This window comes from Peromyscus californicus, unplaced genomic scaffold (assembly GCF_007827085.1).
Source record: "Peromyscus californicus insignis strain IS unplaced genomic scaffold, ASM782708v3 Scaffold_1__1_contigs__length_55948999, whole genome shotgun sequence".
NCBI classification, from domain to species: Eukaryota; Metazoa; Chordata; class Mammalia; order Rodentia; family Cricetidae; genus Peromyscus; species Peromyscus californicus.
Genome location: NW_026294492.1, coordinates 25,730,019 through 25,748,225, shown reverse-complemented (window position 1 = coordinate 25,748,225; position 18,207 = coordinate 25,730,019). Strand labels below are relative to the sequence as shown.

At 42.6% G+C, this 18,207-nt stretch overlaps 1 protein-coding gene across 7 annotated transcripts in view; it reads right to left on the bottom strand.

Annotated features, from left to right (window-relative positions):
• The window catches only part of Ltbp1 (latent transforming growth factor beta binding protein 1), a 396,032-nt gene that overhangs the window by 91,180 nt on the left and 286,645 nt on the right, over positions 1 to 18,207 (bottom strand). For all 7 annotated transcript variants that reach the window (XM_052746278.1, XM_052746279.1, XM_052746281.1 and 4 more), the window contains 2 exons: positions 15,102 to 15,221; positions 670 to 792 (listed from right to left, as the gene is read on the bottom strand). In XM_052746278.1, coding sequence (XP_052602238.1) covers positions 670 to 792; positions 15,102 to 15,221 — 243 coding nt within the window. The remainder of the gene's footprint in view (positions 1 to 669; positions 793 to 15,101; positions 15,222 to 18,207) is intronic.

The following is an 18,207-nucleotide window of genomic DNA, read 5'->3' as shown; positions in this document are numbered from 1 at the left end:
CACATATATGAATGTGTGTTAAGAGAATATACATGTTTGTTTAAAAATAAAAAGCTTGATAAATATGAAAAGCTATAAATAGAAATGTATAAAGAACAAATGTAAATTGTTAATAAATAAAAGTTGTTGAGATATTAATAACTGCAGGTGTTTAAAGAGTTGTTAAAGAAATAAGGACACAAAAATTAAACTTCTTAGAGTTAAAAGAAATACACATTTAAGAACTAAAATGGATTATTTTCATATTTACTATTGCATATATCCAAATATTCCCACAGTTACAGATAAGTTATTTTAAAGCTGAAGCAAAGGTTTATTTTAAAAAGAGATCTGCCGACAATGAGAAATTGGGGAAACCGTGACAAGATATTAGGAGTATTGTGTGACCTTTAAAAATGACGTTCAGAGAGTTAATAAGAGCATGTAAAATGTGTATAACATACAACTGACAAGGCAGATGAAAACTGCATATCACATCCAGTGTTCAAGACAACATGACATTTATAAATCCATCCTGGATTCACCCACAATAAGGAGCCAAATATGCTTCAAGGAGATCAATGGGGAAAAAAAAAAAACACAGGAGCATGATGCATTTTTTAGGCCAGTCACTCAGTTCTGCTAATGAAAGAAGTTCAAATGCAGTGGAAAGCGTGACCACAGCATTACCTTGACAGTGTCTGTGGTCCGGCGTGGGGCTGTAGCCCCTGTGGCAGGAACACATGTAGGAGCCTTCGAGGTTGGTGCAGGAACCGTTAGTGCAGACCTTGGGCTGCTGGCACTCATCCACATCTTGCAAGACGTTGCGTAATGGAAAGAAACAAGAAGAGAGGAAACGAAAACATGAGTCGAATCAAGCTTGATTAGAGATGGGAAGAGCAGACCTCCGGAGGACCAAGTGGATTCTTGGACTTCTGAGGACGGGACCAAATGAGCTGTAAACAAATCAAAAGAGCATGGAGGGCCTGTTGTAAGTGAGGGCGGGGATGGTAATGTTTGGACAATATGTCCTGCAGAAAATAAATCTCTAGAGAAGGAGATAGGGATCATTCTGGGAGTTGATGGATTCAGGAAGATGGGAGGGCCTTTGGAAATAAAATCTGTGACTCGGGGCCTAGAAAGGCACCCCTGGGCTATAACTGAAGGAAGAAAGTCATACACACCACCACAAGGCATGAACTGGCATGATAAAACCAATCCCAGGCTGCTTCTTGAGAGGCTAATTGGGCAGCTAGAAGGGAGCCTGCAGATTAGACAAACAGAGCCACAGTCATAGTTAGCACCTACTACTTATGACACGGCATATGGGCACAGAATGATCTCTATAACTGTAGCAAGATTAACATGGGACAAACATTTCAGAGAGAAAGGAACTGACACTTAGGGAAATTCAGTATCTTGCCCAAGGTTACAGGGTTAGAAAATGTTGATGATTCTGGGGCTGGAGTTAATGGTTTAACATGTTCATCCAGAGGACCCCAGGTTCAATTCCCAACATCCACACGGCAGCTCACAGTTGTCTGTAACTCCAGTTCCAGAGGATCAGATGCCCCATTCTGGCCTCAGAGGATACCAGACCCACACATAGTGTACAAACACACATGCAGGCAAAATACCCAGACACATAAAATAAAATAAAACTTTAAAAAGAAAGAAAGAAAGACAATGGCGGTTCTGAGATTTGAATCCAAAGCTCATTTAAAAAACAAAACAAAACCCTGTCATGGGCAAACTTAAGTCCTGTGGGAAAAAAACAGAGAGCAGGTGAGTTCAGGTTGCTTTTAATTATTTGCTAACCATATTTATAATGAAAATAATTGTTTAAGTTTTCACTGGTTTCATTTACCAATCATCCATTGAGTGGATGCTCTGTGCTTGCTACTAAGAAGGAAGAGGCCTGGAGAGAGGGCTCAGTGGATAGAGCGTTTGCCATGCAACTGTGAGGACCAGAGTCTGGAATCTCAGAACCCATTTAAATGGGCACGGTGGCCTCCTGTCATCCCAGCACTCAGGAGGCAGAGACAGGGAATTCCTGAAAAAAGTTGGTTAAGCAGAATACCAAAAATTGCCAGTCCTGGGTTCAGTGAGAGACCCTATCTCAATATATAAAATCAGCCCTGACTGCTGAAGACTCCTAAGGTCAACCTTGGGCTTCCACATACATGTGCACACACCCAGGCTCACAAGTACATGTGGATGTGCATATATACTAAAAGCCAGTTTTGAAATTCTGTGTCCCATTTGAATGCTCTTAGGTAAGTCACTCATGGCTGTTGTGGGAACCTACATGTGTGTAGCATCAATAATCAAAAAGGAAAACCCTCAGAATTGCTAAAACGCCACACGTCACTTTAATTTAGTCAAAGTATTATTAGCCTATAACTTAATCAAAATACCTTTTTTAAGATTTATTTTTATTTTAAATATTGTGTGTGTATGTGTCTGTATGTGTCTGTATGTGTGAGGGCATGTGTACATGAGTGGCCCTCTTCTCTACTGAAATTGGAGTTACAGGCAGTTATGAGCCACCCAACACGGGTACTGGAAACTGAACTTAGGTCCTCTGCAAGAACAGCGTGGGCTCTTAGCTTCGAAGCTATCTCTCCAGCCAAATCAAAACATCACAATCACTAAGGCTCTTAAATACATTTATTCCATTTTTCACTGTTCACCAAGAAAGTGAAAACACCGTTGTCTATCCTCTGAGGGCAGCATGCCAGCAGCCCGGCACAGATTTTGCCTTCATTTAGCAACCCACAGCTTGGATTACTCTTAGGCTCACTGCATTTTAAGAAGACCGTTTTCTTTCTTAAGAGAGAACTCAGAAAGCAAGTTAGACTAAAACACAGCAGAGGCACATCTGGGAGTGTGCATTCCATGTGCGTACTGAGGAAGAAGCCATTGGCATTGCCCACGGAGGAGCTCAGCATTGCTTTAAAAAAAACACAGCCCTAATTACGGTGCACTGATCTTCGCTTCTGACAACAGCAAATAGTACTTCCACGCCGCCTCATTACCCATCCTTTCTTTGCTTGTGGGAACCTACTCTGGTAAACACTGAGAGCAAACAACTTGAAAGAAGGTGCCAAGAGTTGGGTCCAAAGTAAATAGTGGAAGAGAACAAGCCTAGACGCGGGGCATGTAAAATTCCAGACGGCAGCAAGAGACTGTCATGCCTAGTATCTGGTTTGGTTTCAAAAATGTTAACAAGTTCAGAAACGTATGGACTCTCTGTTTAATTACTCATGTCCCGGCAAAAGTGATTTACAGAGCTATAGAACGTAACAGCAAAGCCTGTTCCTACGGCCATACTTTATTTAAATTGCAGACACTGCAGATTGCCAGGCATGGGGTCCTTACAAAGTTGACTTTTTTTTTTTAAAGCTACCACCATGATTAATGATGAAGCAGAATGCTGTGTAATATCTAGGACCTTTTCCTATGTTTATCCTTTTCTTTACTCATTACAGACAGAATTGCACAAAACTAGTCATTTCCATAGACAAACCAGTTAGAGTCGAGTGGGTGCGTGGCCTTGATGGAGATTAAGCTCTGGAAGGAATAACATGTAGTAAAATATCCCCCAAGGAATTTCTACAAATAAGGAAGGTAGCTACAGAGCAGCACCCGCCCCAACACACACACACAGCGAGCAGCACCCACCCCCAACATACACACACACGAGAGAGAGAGAGAGAGAGAGAGAGAGAGAGAGAGAGAGAGAGAGAGAATGCTTGACCGATACACGAAGAACAAACTCCATAATGTACATAATGTATCCCGAGGCCAAAACTGACTGCACACTGCCTTTTTATGGTGTTTCCTACATTTTCCTATGGTGCCACCATGCACTCCAAGGCTCATAGCAGAAACCTGGCATCATCCCTTCCACACACCCCCTCTCCCTCTATCTCCACATTCTATGACTGCTGAGCTATTTCGACCTACTTCCAAGGTACCACTCCAGTATACGGATTTCACTTCATTTCATTATTTCATTTCATTTCTATGACTCCCATTTCTTCTCCCCTGGACTGCTGTCATCATTTTAAAATTAAGTTTTTAAAAGACTCACCATCTCTACTCCATTATCTACCTTGTAGCCAGAACAAAGTCTCTAAAATGCAAGTCTGAGCAATCATTTGCTCATACACTGTAACATTTTTCAAAAGTGTCCAGTATTTTAAAATTTAGCCAAGGACAAACAACAACAACAAAAAACAAAACAAAACAAAACCAAAAACATGTGGACCTTGGTGGTATCAGAAGTTTAAGGCCCCATACTTCTTATTTCTAACCTTTGGGATAGTCTCCCACCAATACACCACAGGAAGCGAGATAGACCCTGCCAATCTACCATCTGCCCTTAACCAATAGAAAGAGACAGTCATGTCTTTGGTTTCCCACATTAGAGTTCAAGGCTCCTGTTACTATAGCCTATGGTCATATAGAATATGCATACTACCCCAAAAATTTCCAATGCATAATGAGTTCAAACAGTCTCAGTTTCTTATCTCAGATAGGAAATTTATCAAGAAAAAACAACAAAAAAAAAAACCTTAGACAGATGGGTTCCACACTCCACAATTGGCTGCTAGGGTGTACCAACCTAGTGTCTACCATTCACTGAACGAAACTGAACTTTGCAGAGTAAGAAAATGGCAGCGGTTTACAAAGTCAGACTTTACAGCTATAACAGCTCAAAGATTTATATATACATATTATTATGCAACCACCGGTTCTGAATTGATCCTTATCATCTACAGTGTCCTGAGAGACTGAGAAATGCCTAGTTCCAAACTCAGGATGCCAGGGCAGCAGGATGTGTTGTGTGAGTCCTCTAACAACCCGGTGATGATTTCTTCCTCCTAAGCTCTGGCTGGCTCTTAGAACACCCCTTCCTTTTACAAACCTTCCACACCTTTGTTTGAGTCAAACATTGTGCAGTTCTTCGTCAGGATTGACAGGCAGATCGGTGGTGGATACATCCGCAATCCCACCTCCTTTCCTCTTTCTGGGGACATGAGGACATGCACATCCCTCAGCCCGCAGGCAACGTTCAGGTCTCCACAACTTCACAAAGATGTCTCCCAGCAGGCTAGCAATCCTACCTTCCTAATTCTCACTACCTGGCAATGCCATCCATGTGAGTCAGGAATCTCTTTTGAACTTTCCTAATATCCTGGGAACAGGCCCCCATGGCCTCAAATCCCTCACTGTTGGGCATGAACTACCAGGTGCAGAGGGACTAAGGAGGCTGGGAGGCTGCATCCGCCCAGTCATGTTCATCTTGCTCTTACACATCACCTGTCAGTTCCTTGGAATTGGCTCGAATTTGTCCCAGAGCGGTAATTTACATGCATTATTTCCTGTATTTTCAAGGAGATGAATCTGTCAACAGCATGAGGCAATCGTTTCTCCGAAGCCATCCAACCACAATTAATTCCTTAGTCACCCACATAGACTTCAGGCAATGACATCCTTTTGAACTAAGAAAAAAAGCATCATATTCCAGTAAGACAGCCACATAAATGTGGAGGCTAATCACCCCCTCACCCAAATGTGATCTAACTGTAGTGCCCCCTCAACTATTCTCCATGTGTAATCCTTCACAGGAAGGATAGGAGAATGTATTTGACAGCCAATCAAGCCTGGAGAAACGAGAGACAGATGTTGATTGTGCCAACACGGCGAGACCATCTCAGCTGTACTGAAGGTTCAGTAAATCCCAGGATCTTAGGCCCCCTGTCAATTCTGATGAAGTTAAAAATACGTAACAGCAAGCTGCTGACAAAACCCTGCTACACAATCGACAGAGAATCACTTTTTTTTCTCTCTCTCTTCAGAACTTGGAAGGAGCCAAGACTCTCTACTTCCTATACCAACGGCCAAGGATGACCTCAGAAAAATCAATCCCAAACTGCATCGAGTCACAGGCTTCCTATCTTACTTTCCGAAGGAAGACTACGCTTCAGGAAAACGCTACTATAGTTAAGGGTGTTGCAGAACTACCATCGCTAATTCCGGAACCCCTGAGCCATAACTAGCACTGTTTACAAAGGCCGACTCCAGCCCATGTAGCTTTTTCCTTCTATGAAAAATTGAATTCCCTTATCGTTTCTTTTATATTGCTTTGCTTGTTAATTTTCTTTCGTGTAGAGGAGGGGCACACAGATTTTATACAGATGGAAACACTGGATTCGAAGAGAAAAGACCTGGGATTTCATTTTCATTCTTTTACTTACTACATGTAGCTCCCACTAAGCTGAATAACCTGCCTGAGAATCCATTTGTGTTTCCATCCCATGGGCTGCTTGCTATGAAGACCAAGTGAGAAAATCATATCAAAGTTCCCCAACAACTACCTACATAAAGAGAAGTTTTTATTCTTGTCATACAGCTGTGGTTTCTGCATCCAATAATAGAAATTTCCCCCCAAGGAGGTGAAATAATTCTATATCGAAAACAATAAACACTTTTAAAGAAAAAAATGGAAGAAGACAGCAGAAGACGGAAAGACCTCCCATGATCATGGGTTGGTAGAATTAACACTGTGAAAACAGCCAGATTTCTGAAAGCAAACTGCATATTCAATGCACTCCCATCAAAATTGCAATGACTTTTTTTTTTTTTTTTTTTTTTTTTACAAAACTAGAAATACATTCTAAAATTCATATGGAAGTGCAAGGGACCACAAATAACCAGGTCAACCCTAAGCAGAAAGAGCAATGTGGTAGTTACCGACAATATCTGATCTCAAATTATGCTACAGAGCCAAAGTAACAAAACTGGTACCAGCACAATCATAATCAGTCCAATGCTCTAGAACAGAGAGCATTGAAACAACCCATGCAACCACATCCACCTAAATTTTGACAAAGGTGCCCCAAAAATATAGTGGAGAAGAGAGCCTCTTTAGGAGTGTTGGGAAAACTAGATATCTGTAAGTCAAAGAAGGAAACCAGATCTTTATCTCAATTAAAAATAGATCAAAGACTTTCATGTAAGACCCGACACTCTGAAACTGCTAAGAGAAAACATAGGAAATACATTTCAAGACATAGCATGGCCAGAGATTTCCTGAATAGAACCCCAAAAGCACAGGCAACAACCCCGAGAATTGACAAGTCATATTCCATAGAATGATCGGGATTCCGCATAGCAAAAGAAATAATCACAAAATAGACAACCTACAGAATTCTGAATAAAAAAGTCTTTGCCAACCATACAGCAGACATGGGATTGATTCCTAGAATATATAAAGAACTACAAAAATTAAGCATCAAAACACAAGTCATCCAACCAATAGATGGGGCGATGAAATGAATAGACAGTTCTGAATAGAAACACAAATGGCCAATAAATATTTGAAAAAGTGTCAATATTCTTAGACACAGGGTAGATACCAAGTAAAACTGCCTTGAGATTCCATCTTACTAGCTATCAAGAAAAGAAATGACAATCAAAGCTGGTGAAGATGTGAGGAAAGAGGCGCTCTCATACATAGCTGATAAGAATCCCAACTGGTATAGCCTCTGTGGAAATCAGTGTGAAGACTCTTCAACAAACTAAAAACAGAATTACTGCATGGCCCAGATACACCAACCCTGTGTATAGTTCCAAAGCAACCTAGTACAGATAGTGGTACTGCCCATCCATGCTTACTGTCACACTATTAATAATAACTGGGAACTGTAACTAGCCTAGATGAGTAACAACAAGTTAATGGATAAGTGTGGCCATATATGCATGGTATTTTACTCAGCCATAAAGAAAAATAAAATCATATTTGTGGGAAAATAGTGGATCCAGAAATCACTTGTTAAGCAAAAATAATCCAGGCTCAAAAGACATATATGTGAGATGTGTGTGTGTGTGTGTGTGTGTGTGTGTGTGTGTGTGTGTGTCTGTGTGTGTGTAAGTGGGACCACGAGAGGGGAGGAAGAAATCTTAAGGGAAGGACAAGGCGGTTGGGGAATTAAATGAACACACAAGATAGGAAAGCAGGAATGAGGACTACTTAGGGGGAAGGGAACCAGTGAGAACGAAGTGGGCAGCGTGGGGCTGGGCAGTGGTTCCTGGAAACAAACAAGAATAAAGTCTCTTGACCTCATGTACCCAGATGCTATCAGGAACCCCACCCTTTTGCATGACACATTAAACAATAACACAGTGTAGGGACTTTTGTTGTTTCCACACTTTTGGGTCTTCTCTCTCACCCAATGGACACACAGTCAAGGGCTCAGTAGAGACTGACGAGAAGATTCCTGTGCCACACAGTGACTGAGGCATAAGACTGGTGTTTGTGTATTCTACAAAATGTGCTCATCTACCATATGAAGCAAAAAAGGCTTCTGCAGTATCAAGTCTTCGGTTTCAGAGCAGTCTAGCAATGCTCACATATTCTGTAAAAGTTACCTCTGAGGCCTGAATTCTGAAAACAAGCTGTAAACAATGTGCTCTCCGTGTTTATCCCACTAGGGCTCTGGGCCTGGTCAAGACTGTGGACACAAAGTTATTCTAATGCCTGAGGCCTACTGCACTAAGAAGGCTTTCATGGAAGCCAGGCTGTTAACCCAAAAAAGATTAACCAGGAAGTAATACTCCAAAAACGCATGCTCCCGGGTCATGTGGTCTGCCACAGACTCAACTACAAAGCAAGACAGTAAAGTGAACCTAAGAAGGGTGGGCTGCACATACCCAATTGGTACCAACATTCTGGGCTGTAAAGGCGAGCAAACAGAATGATGGACAAAGACAGGAAACAGCAGCACTAATATAACAGCCCAATCCATCATAAAGCCTAATGCTTATTAGGAACCATTATTGACTCCACAGAGACATACTCTAACCTTTAAGAAGTATATCCCAGTCGGGCGGTGGTGGCGCACGCCTTTAATCCCAGCACTCGGGAGGCAGAGGCAGGCGGATCTCTGTGAGTTCGAGGCCAGCCTGGTCTACAGCACGAGATCCAGGAAAGGCACAAAGCTACACAGAGAAACCCTGTCTCGAAAAACCAAAAAAAAAAAAAAAAAAAAAAAAAAAAAGAAGTATATCCCACCAATATGAAAGTACTAAAAGGTTAAAATGAAACCACAAAATTAGTTCATATTAGAGAGTTCATATAGCAGAAGGAGAGTTAAAAAAAAAAAACAACTACATGCTATGGGCTTGAAGAAGCCAAAGAGTGCATAGTTACACAAAACATGTGACAGTTTACTTAACATAGCACTGCTGTGTTTGTATTTCAGGACAACGGTAATAATGAGGCAATATGGTCAGGGAGTCATATTTATTGGACCCAATCATATGTCAGACCACACGCTTCATATTGCTTATTTAATTCTGGTGACAGGTCATCCAAAGATGTTTTAATCCTTCTTTGGTACATTACAGACAATGAAAGTAAATTTCAGGGAGGTCACATGGCTCAACTCATACCTAATCTCAGAGATACTGACTGTACCTATAAGCAATGAACTGTCAGGGTAGTCCCTAAGGAATGGCTTTCATCAGGCTAGCTGTAAGCAAAGCCTGTAAATGGATGATCTACCAGGCTGCCTTCCCTTATAAGAGGTCCTGGTTTAAACAGACCCCTGGAACTGGCTATCACCCAGAATGATGAAACAGACATTAAAGTCAGGACCAGCTTGGAAACAAGGGCAGGTTGAACACCAAGTCCATGCAGTGCAGTGCCCAGTGATGAAAGGGGTCACTGGGAGAGGACTAAAATCAACAGCTCATGAAGTAGCTATGGATACAGAACAGCCAAGAGGAGCCGACAGAAGACACCGAAGAATGATGTGCTAGGTAGAGCGTGGACCCCAGGGATGTCTCAAGTGGACAATAAATGGTAAAGAATGGAGACCTATGTACCCTGAGCCAAACAATAGGAAAAAAGACAGCCCCCCACCCCAGATGATACCTCCTGATGTTTTATCTGTTTTGACACAACTTCTGTTCTGATTTTATGAATCAGAGGGCTGCATTGATAGGTAGCATCAGATTATACTACATATACACAGGCCGGTCATGAGTAACCTAAGCAAGTTCAGCCTTTACTCAGACCCAATCCCCAAATTACAAAACAAATCCTCAAGAATATTAGGGCTGAAATGGACTTCATTTTTTATTTATTTTATTTTGGTTTTTCGAGATAGGGTTTCTCTGAGTAGCCCTGGCTGTCCTGGATCTCACCCTGTAGACAAGGCTGGCCTCAAACTCACAGAGATCCACCTGGCTCTGCCTCCTGAGTGCTGGGATTAAAGGCGTGTGCCACCACCGCCTGGCCTTCATTTTTTAAATTCATTTTTAGTTAGCAGGCAAAATAAAAAGTTCCTTTATGCCATTTCCATGTACCTCATTTCCTTGTATGGACATAGGCATTTTTTTTTTAATTTTTAAAGGGATTTCTTCTTTAAGATTTATTTTATTCTGTTTTGTGTATACGTATTTAAGTGTATCCTGTATGTGCAATGCCCGTAGGGATCAGAAGAGGGCGCTGGATCCCCTGAAATCGAAGTTGCTGATGGTTGTGAGCAGCCATAGGCATGCTGGGAACTGAACTTTCGCCCTCTGCAAGGGCAGCAACTGTGCTAATCAGGAGCCGTTCTCCAACCCCAAACAGCCATTCCTAATGAAGCCTCCTGACAGAAACAGAAACAAAAACAAAAACAAAAAACCCCAACCCAGCCTAACTGGCATGCATATAGACAAGATCTGAAGAAAGACAAATTCTATTAATATTATATAAGACATAGGAGTTGTTTGAATACACTAATGTATAGCCCATGAGAGTAGACAAAGACCACTAAGGTGCTGAAACACCACAGCCATGTGGTCAGGGACTGTCTTCTCTAGAGATGGGGACTAATGAGTCCCGAACCTAGGATTTTCCTCAAAAAAAAAAAAAAAAAATGTGACTACAGGACATCCAAAGCTATTAATGTTCTTAACACAAAATTTTCAATTAAAAAGGAAGGGAAAAAGCAGATTGTGAAAATATCCTAACGTATCTGAAATCGGGGGATTGTTACAAAACAAATATCAAGCTGGCAAGATAGCTCAGGAGTTTGTCCTCCAAGAATAGAAGACCTGAGCCACTACAGGAGTTTGTCTACCAAGATGGAAGACCTGAATTGGATGCCCAGAACCCACATGGAGGGAGAGTATTAACTCTCATAGGCTGTCCTCTGGCCTCTCTACATGCATGTCACGGCATGCTTACCTGCATAATCATGCACATATACACAAGTGAAAAAAACACAGTTATAAGAATTTTCTATCAAATATTAGTCACTGGTAACCACTAAGAGATAGAAATAAGCGATTCACAAAGATTATCTTATTACAACATGTCTGAGCACTCTGAATACCCCAGAGTCTCTAGCTACCTCCCTTTCTTCTTCAGGCTCTACATAAAACTTACTGTATCAGACTCCTGTGTGATTCACTTGCTGACTTGTGAAACTCAACACTAGAGTACAAGTGAACTCAGAAGAGGAACTTTGTGTTGTTCTCTCTCAACCTCTGCTGTTCTGCAAACCACCCGAGGCTCAGAAGGCACTAGAAACACTGATTAAACAAACAACAAACAAACAATGAGACGTGGAGCAATTTGCTCAACTCAAAGATACCCTGCAGCTTTCATCGGGGGGCGAGAGGATTGGTTTTGGATTCACAGTCTCACTCCACAGTTCAGGCTGGCCTGGAACTTGCTATGTGTCTCAGGCTCTCCTCAAATTCATATTCCTGTTGCCTTGGCATCACAGGAACTGGGCTTAGGGCATGTGCCATGCTTGGCTAATACTGCCCCTTCTAAAAAGTATTTCCGAGTACCCAAGGATGGAGCTGAGAACTGAAAAGTACAGGTGCAAGACAGGAGTGGTCAGCATTCATTAGCATTGTCAAAAATTTTTATACTTCTAGCCAAATTGCTGTGCGTTCTCTCTCCCTCTCTCTCTCTCCCTCTCTCTCTCTCTCTCTTCTCTCTCTCTCTCTCTCTCTCTCTCTCTCTCTCTCTCTCTCTCTCTGTCTCTGTCTCTCTCTCTCTCTCTCTGTGTGTGTGTGTGTGTGTGTGTGTGTGTGTGTATAAAATGAGCTGGCACAAAGGACATGAAGTTCTAAAAGGAACAAATAATTTTGATTGATCCAAACTACCCTAATAGGATTTTAAATAAAATATATGTATGGGTATGTAACATATGCTTTCCATCCCACTCAAATTTTCAATACTAGAAGCTCTGTTACCAATAAAAAGGTTAAGATGGAAAACTGGTTTCAGTGTAATCTATAAAAATCCCTCACGGGAAACTGGAAAGAGTGGCAAGTTCAATATACGAACAATGATGGAATGGCAATTCTACTTTGGAAGCAAGTCCTGATCTATATATGATAGAGCCTGACATGTTACCCAAAGCAGAAGGGAAAAGCATACCACCTAATCTTAACACAGGGAAATATGAAACCTTAGCAATGCAAACACACAGAGCCTGAGTGTGACTTTGGTTTAGGTGAGCAACAGAGTAACCTATAAGAACCCAGTGTTGATTTCTACTCAAGAACCATCACCTGCTCCTTCACCAGTTTAGACATATAACATTAGTGAATCTAAGAGTCAGGATGTGTTGACACTTTTGCTTCTGGTTCATACACTAGTATGTGAAAATGAGAACACACACACACACACACACACACACACACACACACACACACACACACACAACCTGAAACCGATGCCAGATGGGAAAATTAAAACCAAAAGCACTCTCTGAATAGCACTAATGACACAGACAACTGCTTGTTAATAAACAATGGACAAACAGAAATCTTTTCTGCTTTTCCTCAAAGATACACATCTGAAGATCCCATTGGTTAGAACTTCTTGGGGATGCAATTGAGATGCAGATACAAATGGGGATAGATATGGGAATGGAGATGGGGATGCAGATTGGGATAGAGATGGGGATAGAGATGGGGATGCAGATAGGGGTATAGATGCGGATGGGGATAGGAATGTAGATGGGGATGGGGATAGGAATGTAGATGGGGACTCAGATGGAGATGCAGATGGAGATGCAGATGGGGATGCAGATGGGGATGGGGATGCAGATGATGGTTTAGGGCAGGGGCATCTATACCAGCAACACAGGCTGCACAGGTCCTGACACCTGCTGATGAGGCCAAAGCTCCAACATTGGGAGTGCCTGTTGCCAGCTTATCTTCATCCCTCTAAAGCACCTAAATGTCTTCTCAGAGTTAGCAGAATAAAATCAACGTATGTAACTGGGTAGAGGGGCCCTTGCCTGTTCCATCCCCACATTTTACAGCATGTTTTCTCTATTCTCTGGGATCGATTACATTGGCCTGTTGCACAACCAGCTTCATTTTTCAACAATCCCCTTGCACACATCTTGCTTGGTCAGAAATGGTCTCCCTTCCATCCCGACCTAAATGTCCACTAAGGAGCATTTGAGGGCAACACGTTTTATGAGTTACGATACTTCAGATTCTCTTCCTAATATGTTCTCTGCTGATCTGTCCTACTTGGGAGATGTTTGTGTATGAGACAGTCTTCTCCTCTCAGAGAAGTAAGGGCCATGAGGGGAGAAGGGATAGACAGGTTTTGTTCCTCAATATATTTAAGTATGTGAAACAATTCTTTGTGTGTGTATGTGTGTGTGTGTGTGTGTGTGTGTGTGTGTGTGTGTGTGTGTAAGTTACTATACAACTAGAGAGAAATGAAAATAGGCATGAATAAGATATTGAACTCACATAATCAGAGTGCTGACATGGAGTGGAAAGACATCAACTTCTAAAGAAAATTATTTTCATTCTATGTGTGTATTTCGCTACATGCTTGTATGTGTACCACATATATTCAGTGTTCCTGAGGCCAGAAAATGGGAACAGAGCCCCTGGCACTGGAGTCAACTAGAGTCACGGGGAGTTGGGAGATGCCAAGTATGTCCCAGGAACTGGACGAGTGTCATCTGCAGGAGCAACCTATGTTCTTAACAACTGAAACAATCTCCCCATACCCAAGAGCTCAGCTGAACACAAAACAATCCCAGGCACAGGGATGCCGAAAGGAGACCTCAGCAAGCAGACCCTTTTGTAGATGTAACCAACCATCTTATTAAATAAGAAACACAGAAGAAAGCCAAGAGATCAGAGCTAAGAGCCTTACCTGCCTGCTGCAGCTAGCCTCTTCAGCCAAGAGACCTCTCCGAAAGAGACCTACTTTCTGTCTGTTTGTCTTTATATAGACTTTCTGTTCTGCCTTCTCATTGGTTGTAAACCCAACCACATGACCGCCTCGTCACTGTCTGTTTGTACAGACCTCCAGATCTTCTATGGTTAGTATTGAGATTAAAGGCGTGTGTCTCCAATGTTGGCTGTATCCTTGACCACACAGAGATCTACCTAGTTCTGCCTACCAAGTGCTGGGATTAAAGGCGTGCGTCATGAACGCCCAGCTCTGTTATGGCTTGCTATTAGCCCTGACCCCCAGGCAACTTTATTTATTAACATACAAATAAAATCGCATTTCAGTACAAATAAAATATCACCATACCCTTTCTCAAGTCGCACCTTTGTTTCAACTCTGTGTGTGTGTGTGTGTGTGTGTGTGTGTGTGTGTGTGTGTGCGCATGCGCGTGCGTGCATGCGTGCCAGCTTCTTGTCATGCCCCCTTTCCCATTCCGCCTCGCTTCTTTTCTTTCTTTTAGTCCAGTACTGGGGATTGAACATGGGGACTTATACAAGCTAGGCAAGAAAGAGCTCTACCACTGAGGTCCATCTCCAGTCACTTTCATTTTGAGAGAAGATCTTGCTATGTACCTCAGGCTGGCCTGTAACCTGCAAACCCTCTGCTTCAGCCGCACAAGTAGCTGGGATTATGAACTTCTCTCTCTCTCTCTCTCTCTCTCTCTCTCTCTCTCTCTCTCTCTCTCTCTCTCTCTCTCTCTGCCAACTCATTTTCTTACATTCTCCATGATTGAAAATTACTCAAAACTGTTCCGAGAACCACGTGAATTTCTCATATTTCATCTTTATTTTCCAAGGAACAAAAGCCTTGATGGGAGTGTGGTGGTACCTACCCAGGCACTGGCCATTCCAGCCTCGGAAGCCTTCTGTGCAGGGGATGCACTGGTAAGAGCCGGGGGCGTTCACACACTGCTCATCAGGACAAGTGCTTGGTGTCAGACACTCATCGATATCTGAAAAATTAGGAAGTTAGGCGGTGAACATTTTATCAGGAGGCCAAAACACACTCTGAATCTCATCATCGGAGTGAAGAAAAAAGTCATCTTATTATTTCAGGGAAGAGGATAAGGAAGGGGGGGTCTGGTTATCACTGGATTAAACAGCAAATATTCAACAGGAACACACAGAAATAGATAGATAGATAGATAGATAGATAGATAGATAGATAGATAGATAGATAGATAATAGATATATAGGTATAGATATAGCAGGGTTATATTTACATACATTGGAAGGGTGGCCTTCTCCACTCTAGGAGGCAGTGGGTTCTTTGAGGCCACACTGGGGACCAGACCTTCCAATGATAGCACTGCTTGCCAGAAAGAAGCAAGAAATGAGGATGAGTGTAAGGAAATCACATATCCATCTGGTAGAGGTGCTCTCCATAGATAGGAAGTCTCCAGGGAGATCTTTACTTTGCTTTTATGGACCAGAGGACATTCTAGGTTTGAGTAATCTAAAAATCTTTCATATTAGATGAATTCCTTAGAGGCAGAAAAAAGAATGAGGGGAGAATGAACTTATCAGATACTTCAGAAAATTTTCCAGAAATACTTCAGAAAACTGACCGTCTATAAATACGCTCTACTATAGATGCCACTTTTACCATCCACGGCTAAAGGATGTTATTAATCATAATTATTTTCAAGTGAGAAATCACTTTAAATATGGTTAGGATTTTGTCTGTGTGTGTGTGTGTGTGTGTGTGTGTGTGTGCCCCATAGGTGAGAGGACCTGTGGGAATTGGTTCTCTCCTTCCACCATGGGGGTCCAGGGACTGAACCCAGGTTGCCAGACTTGGCAGCAAACACCTTTATCCGCTTAGCCATCCTGTTCCTCCTAAGCATGGTATTGTCCTTTTAGGATACTAAAAAGAGGGAAGGAGGGAGTTCTAGTTTAAAATGGTGCCAGTCTGGGGTCACTATCTCCATTTGGTAGAAGTCTATTTTCCTAGAGGAGGATTTTGCATTTTAGAGAAGAACAATTAATGTCTAAGTTTCCCAATACAAAGTGTACGGGACAGAGGACCTCAGAACCTACCAGTGTAAACACACTTTTAGGATGCAAGCCAAAACACGAAAGTAAACATAAACAGAACTGGCTCACTAATTAGACCACCACAGGTATTTGGTGTCTTCCTTTTAGATGCCTTTAAAACCACTTTGTGGGGGTTGGGGATTTAGCTCAGTGGTAGAGTGCTTGCCTAGCAAGCGCAAGGCCCTGGGTTTGGTCCTCAGCTCCAGAAAAAAAACAAAACAAAACCACTTTGTGAAAGATGCTCTTGTGGGAAGATGCTTAAAGTGAATAAAGATAGTTTAAGACCATGGGAGCACCGGGGCGTTGTTGTAACTTTTTTCTATCAGTGAAAATTTCATAAACATGGCACACAGTATTCAAGCTCTCTCTCTGTCTCTGTCTCTCTCTGTTTCTCTCTCCTCTTTTTTTTTCCCCTTTTGGTCCAATGTTCTGGGACTTCTCACAATTACGTTTACCAGTTTCATTTTTCCAACATCCCAGTCTCCACTGGACGTGAATCTTTTCCTTTTTTACAGTAGAAATGCACCAGCCAAATCGGAGATTGTCGTTCGCCCGGCCCTACAGACAGCTGGCTTTGTGTGGAGCAGCAGCCCAAGGCAGCACCTGAGAATTTGCCTCGGCACTTCCTGCTTGTCCTCCAGCTCCGCATCTGGGGCCACCTGCCTTGGGACATTTTCATGTGACAAAGTAAGGGCAAATGAGATAATGTCTGAAAATAACGATCGGCTCCTTGGAGACACAGCTCTGTTTGAAAGCAGCTCACTCACTCCATGGCATCTGAGACAAGCTGCGGGGAGCCAGAGACCTGGGGACCTTTGGTTCGGGTCCACCACGGAATTAGAAAACAGTCACATCATTTGGCCTCTTTTTCTTTCCAAGCCTTTTGGAGGAGATAGAATGACACACACCCAGAGCACCCTGGTGACATACTAACAAGCGTTAAATAATTTGCATAGATTATTACTGACCATTCTATCGGCTATTAAATTACAAGATTTTAAATGTTCTAGACTCCTCCTTCCTGTCATTATGTAAATACCCTCTCTCTACTTGGGGACTGCAGACAAAACACAATTTAGTGTTTGATTTCTTTGCATATGAATATTCATCAAATAAATTCATCTCCATTTTTTAGCACTGTTTGTGCTCGGGCCAATAACGATAGAGGCACAGAAGAGACTTAGGTGAGCCTAAGGAGACAGGGAAGAGGGTTTGAAGAAACTTAAACCTGAAAAGTAGAAGATGACAGGTGTCATACAGGCTACAGCCACACACATTTGTGTTCGCAATGACCCTGCCAATTGATTTCATGGCTCTCCTTTTACAGACAGCGAACTGAGATTTAGACCAGACAGTTATGACGAAGGACTGCTGCCAGCTTATCCCCATCCAGGCTTTTCTATTCTCACACTCTCTATTCCAGAGGGAGGATTCCCTCGAAGAGGACAGTGGGGTCACTTTGGTGCCTGTCCAATGGCATCAGGCCATCGATGGGAAGGTTCGTGGCTCTGCTCTGATCCAAACTGATCAGACATCCAGCAACATACGACGACACTCCCACTCGTCTCTAGAATTAGAACCCAAGGGGCGGAGGCAAGAGGCCAACAGGACAGGCAGGTATGGGCTGCCAAGAAATGTCTAATTAGCTCTCATTCCAGGCCTAGGTCATCTGAGTGTGAAGGGAATCAACACGCAGAAGCCAAGGGACAGCTGAGAGAAAACTGGCCCACTGAGCCTGTCCCTCCGTAGCTCGAGAAGCCCGCCCACAGCAGACAAGATGCAGAGATACGGGCAGCTGCAGGCAGCCATGTAGGGAGCGCCAGGACCCCACACCACATCGAACTCTAAACCCTTCAGGCAGCAGGTCAGGGAACCCCGTCTTCGCTCTTGTGGGGCCATGCC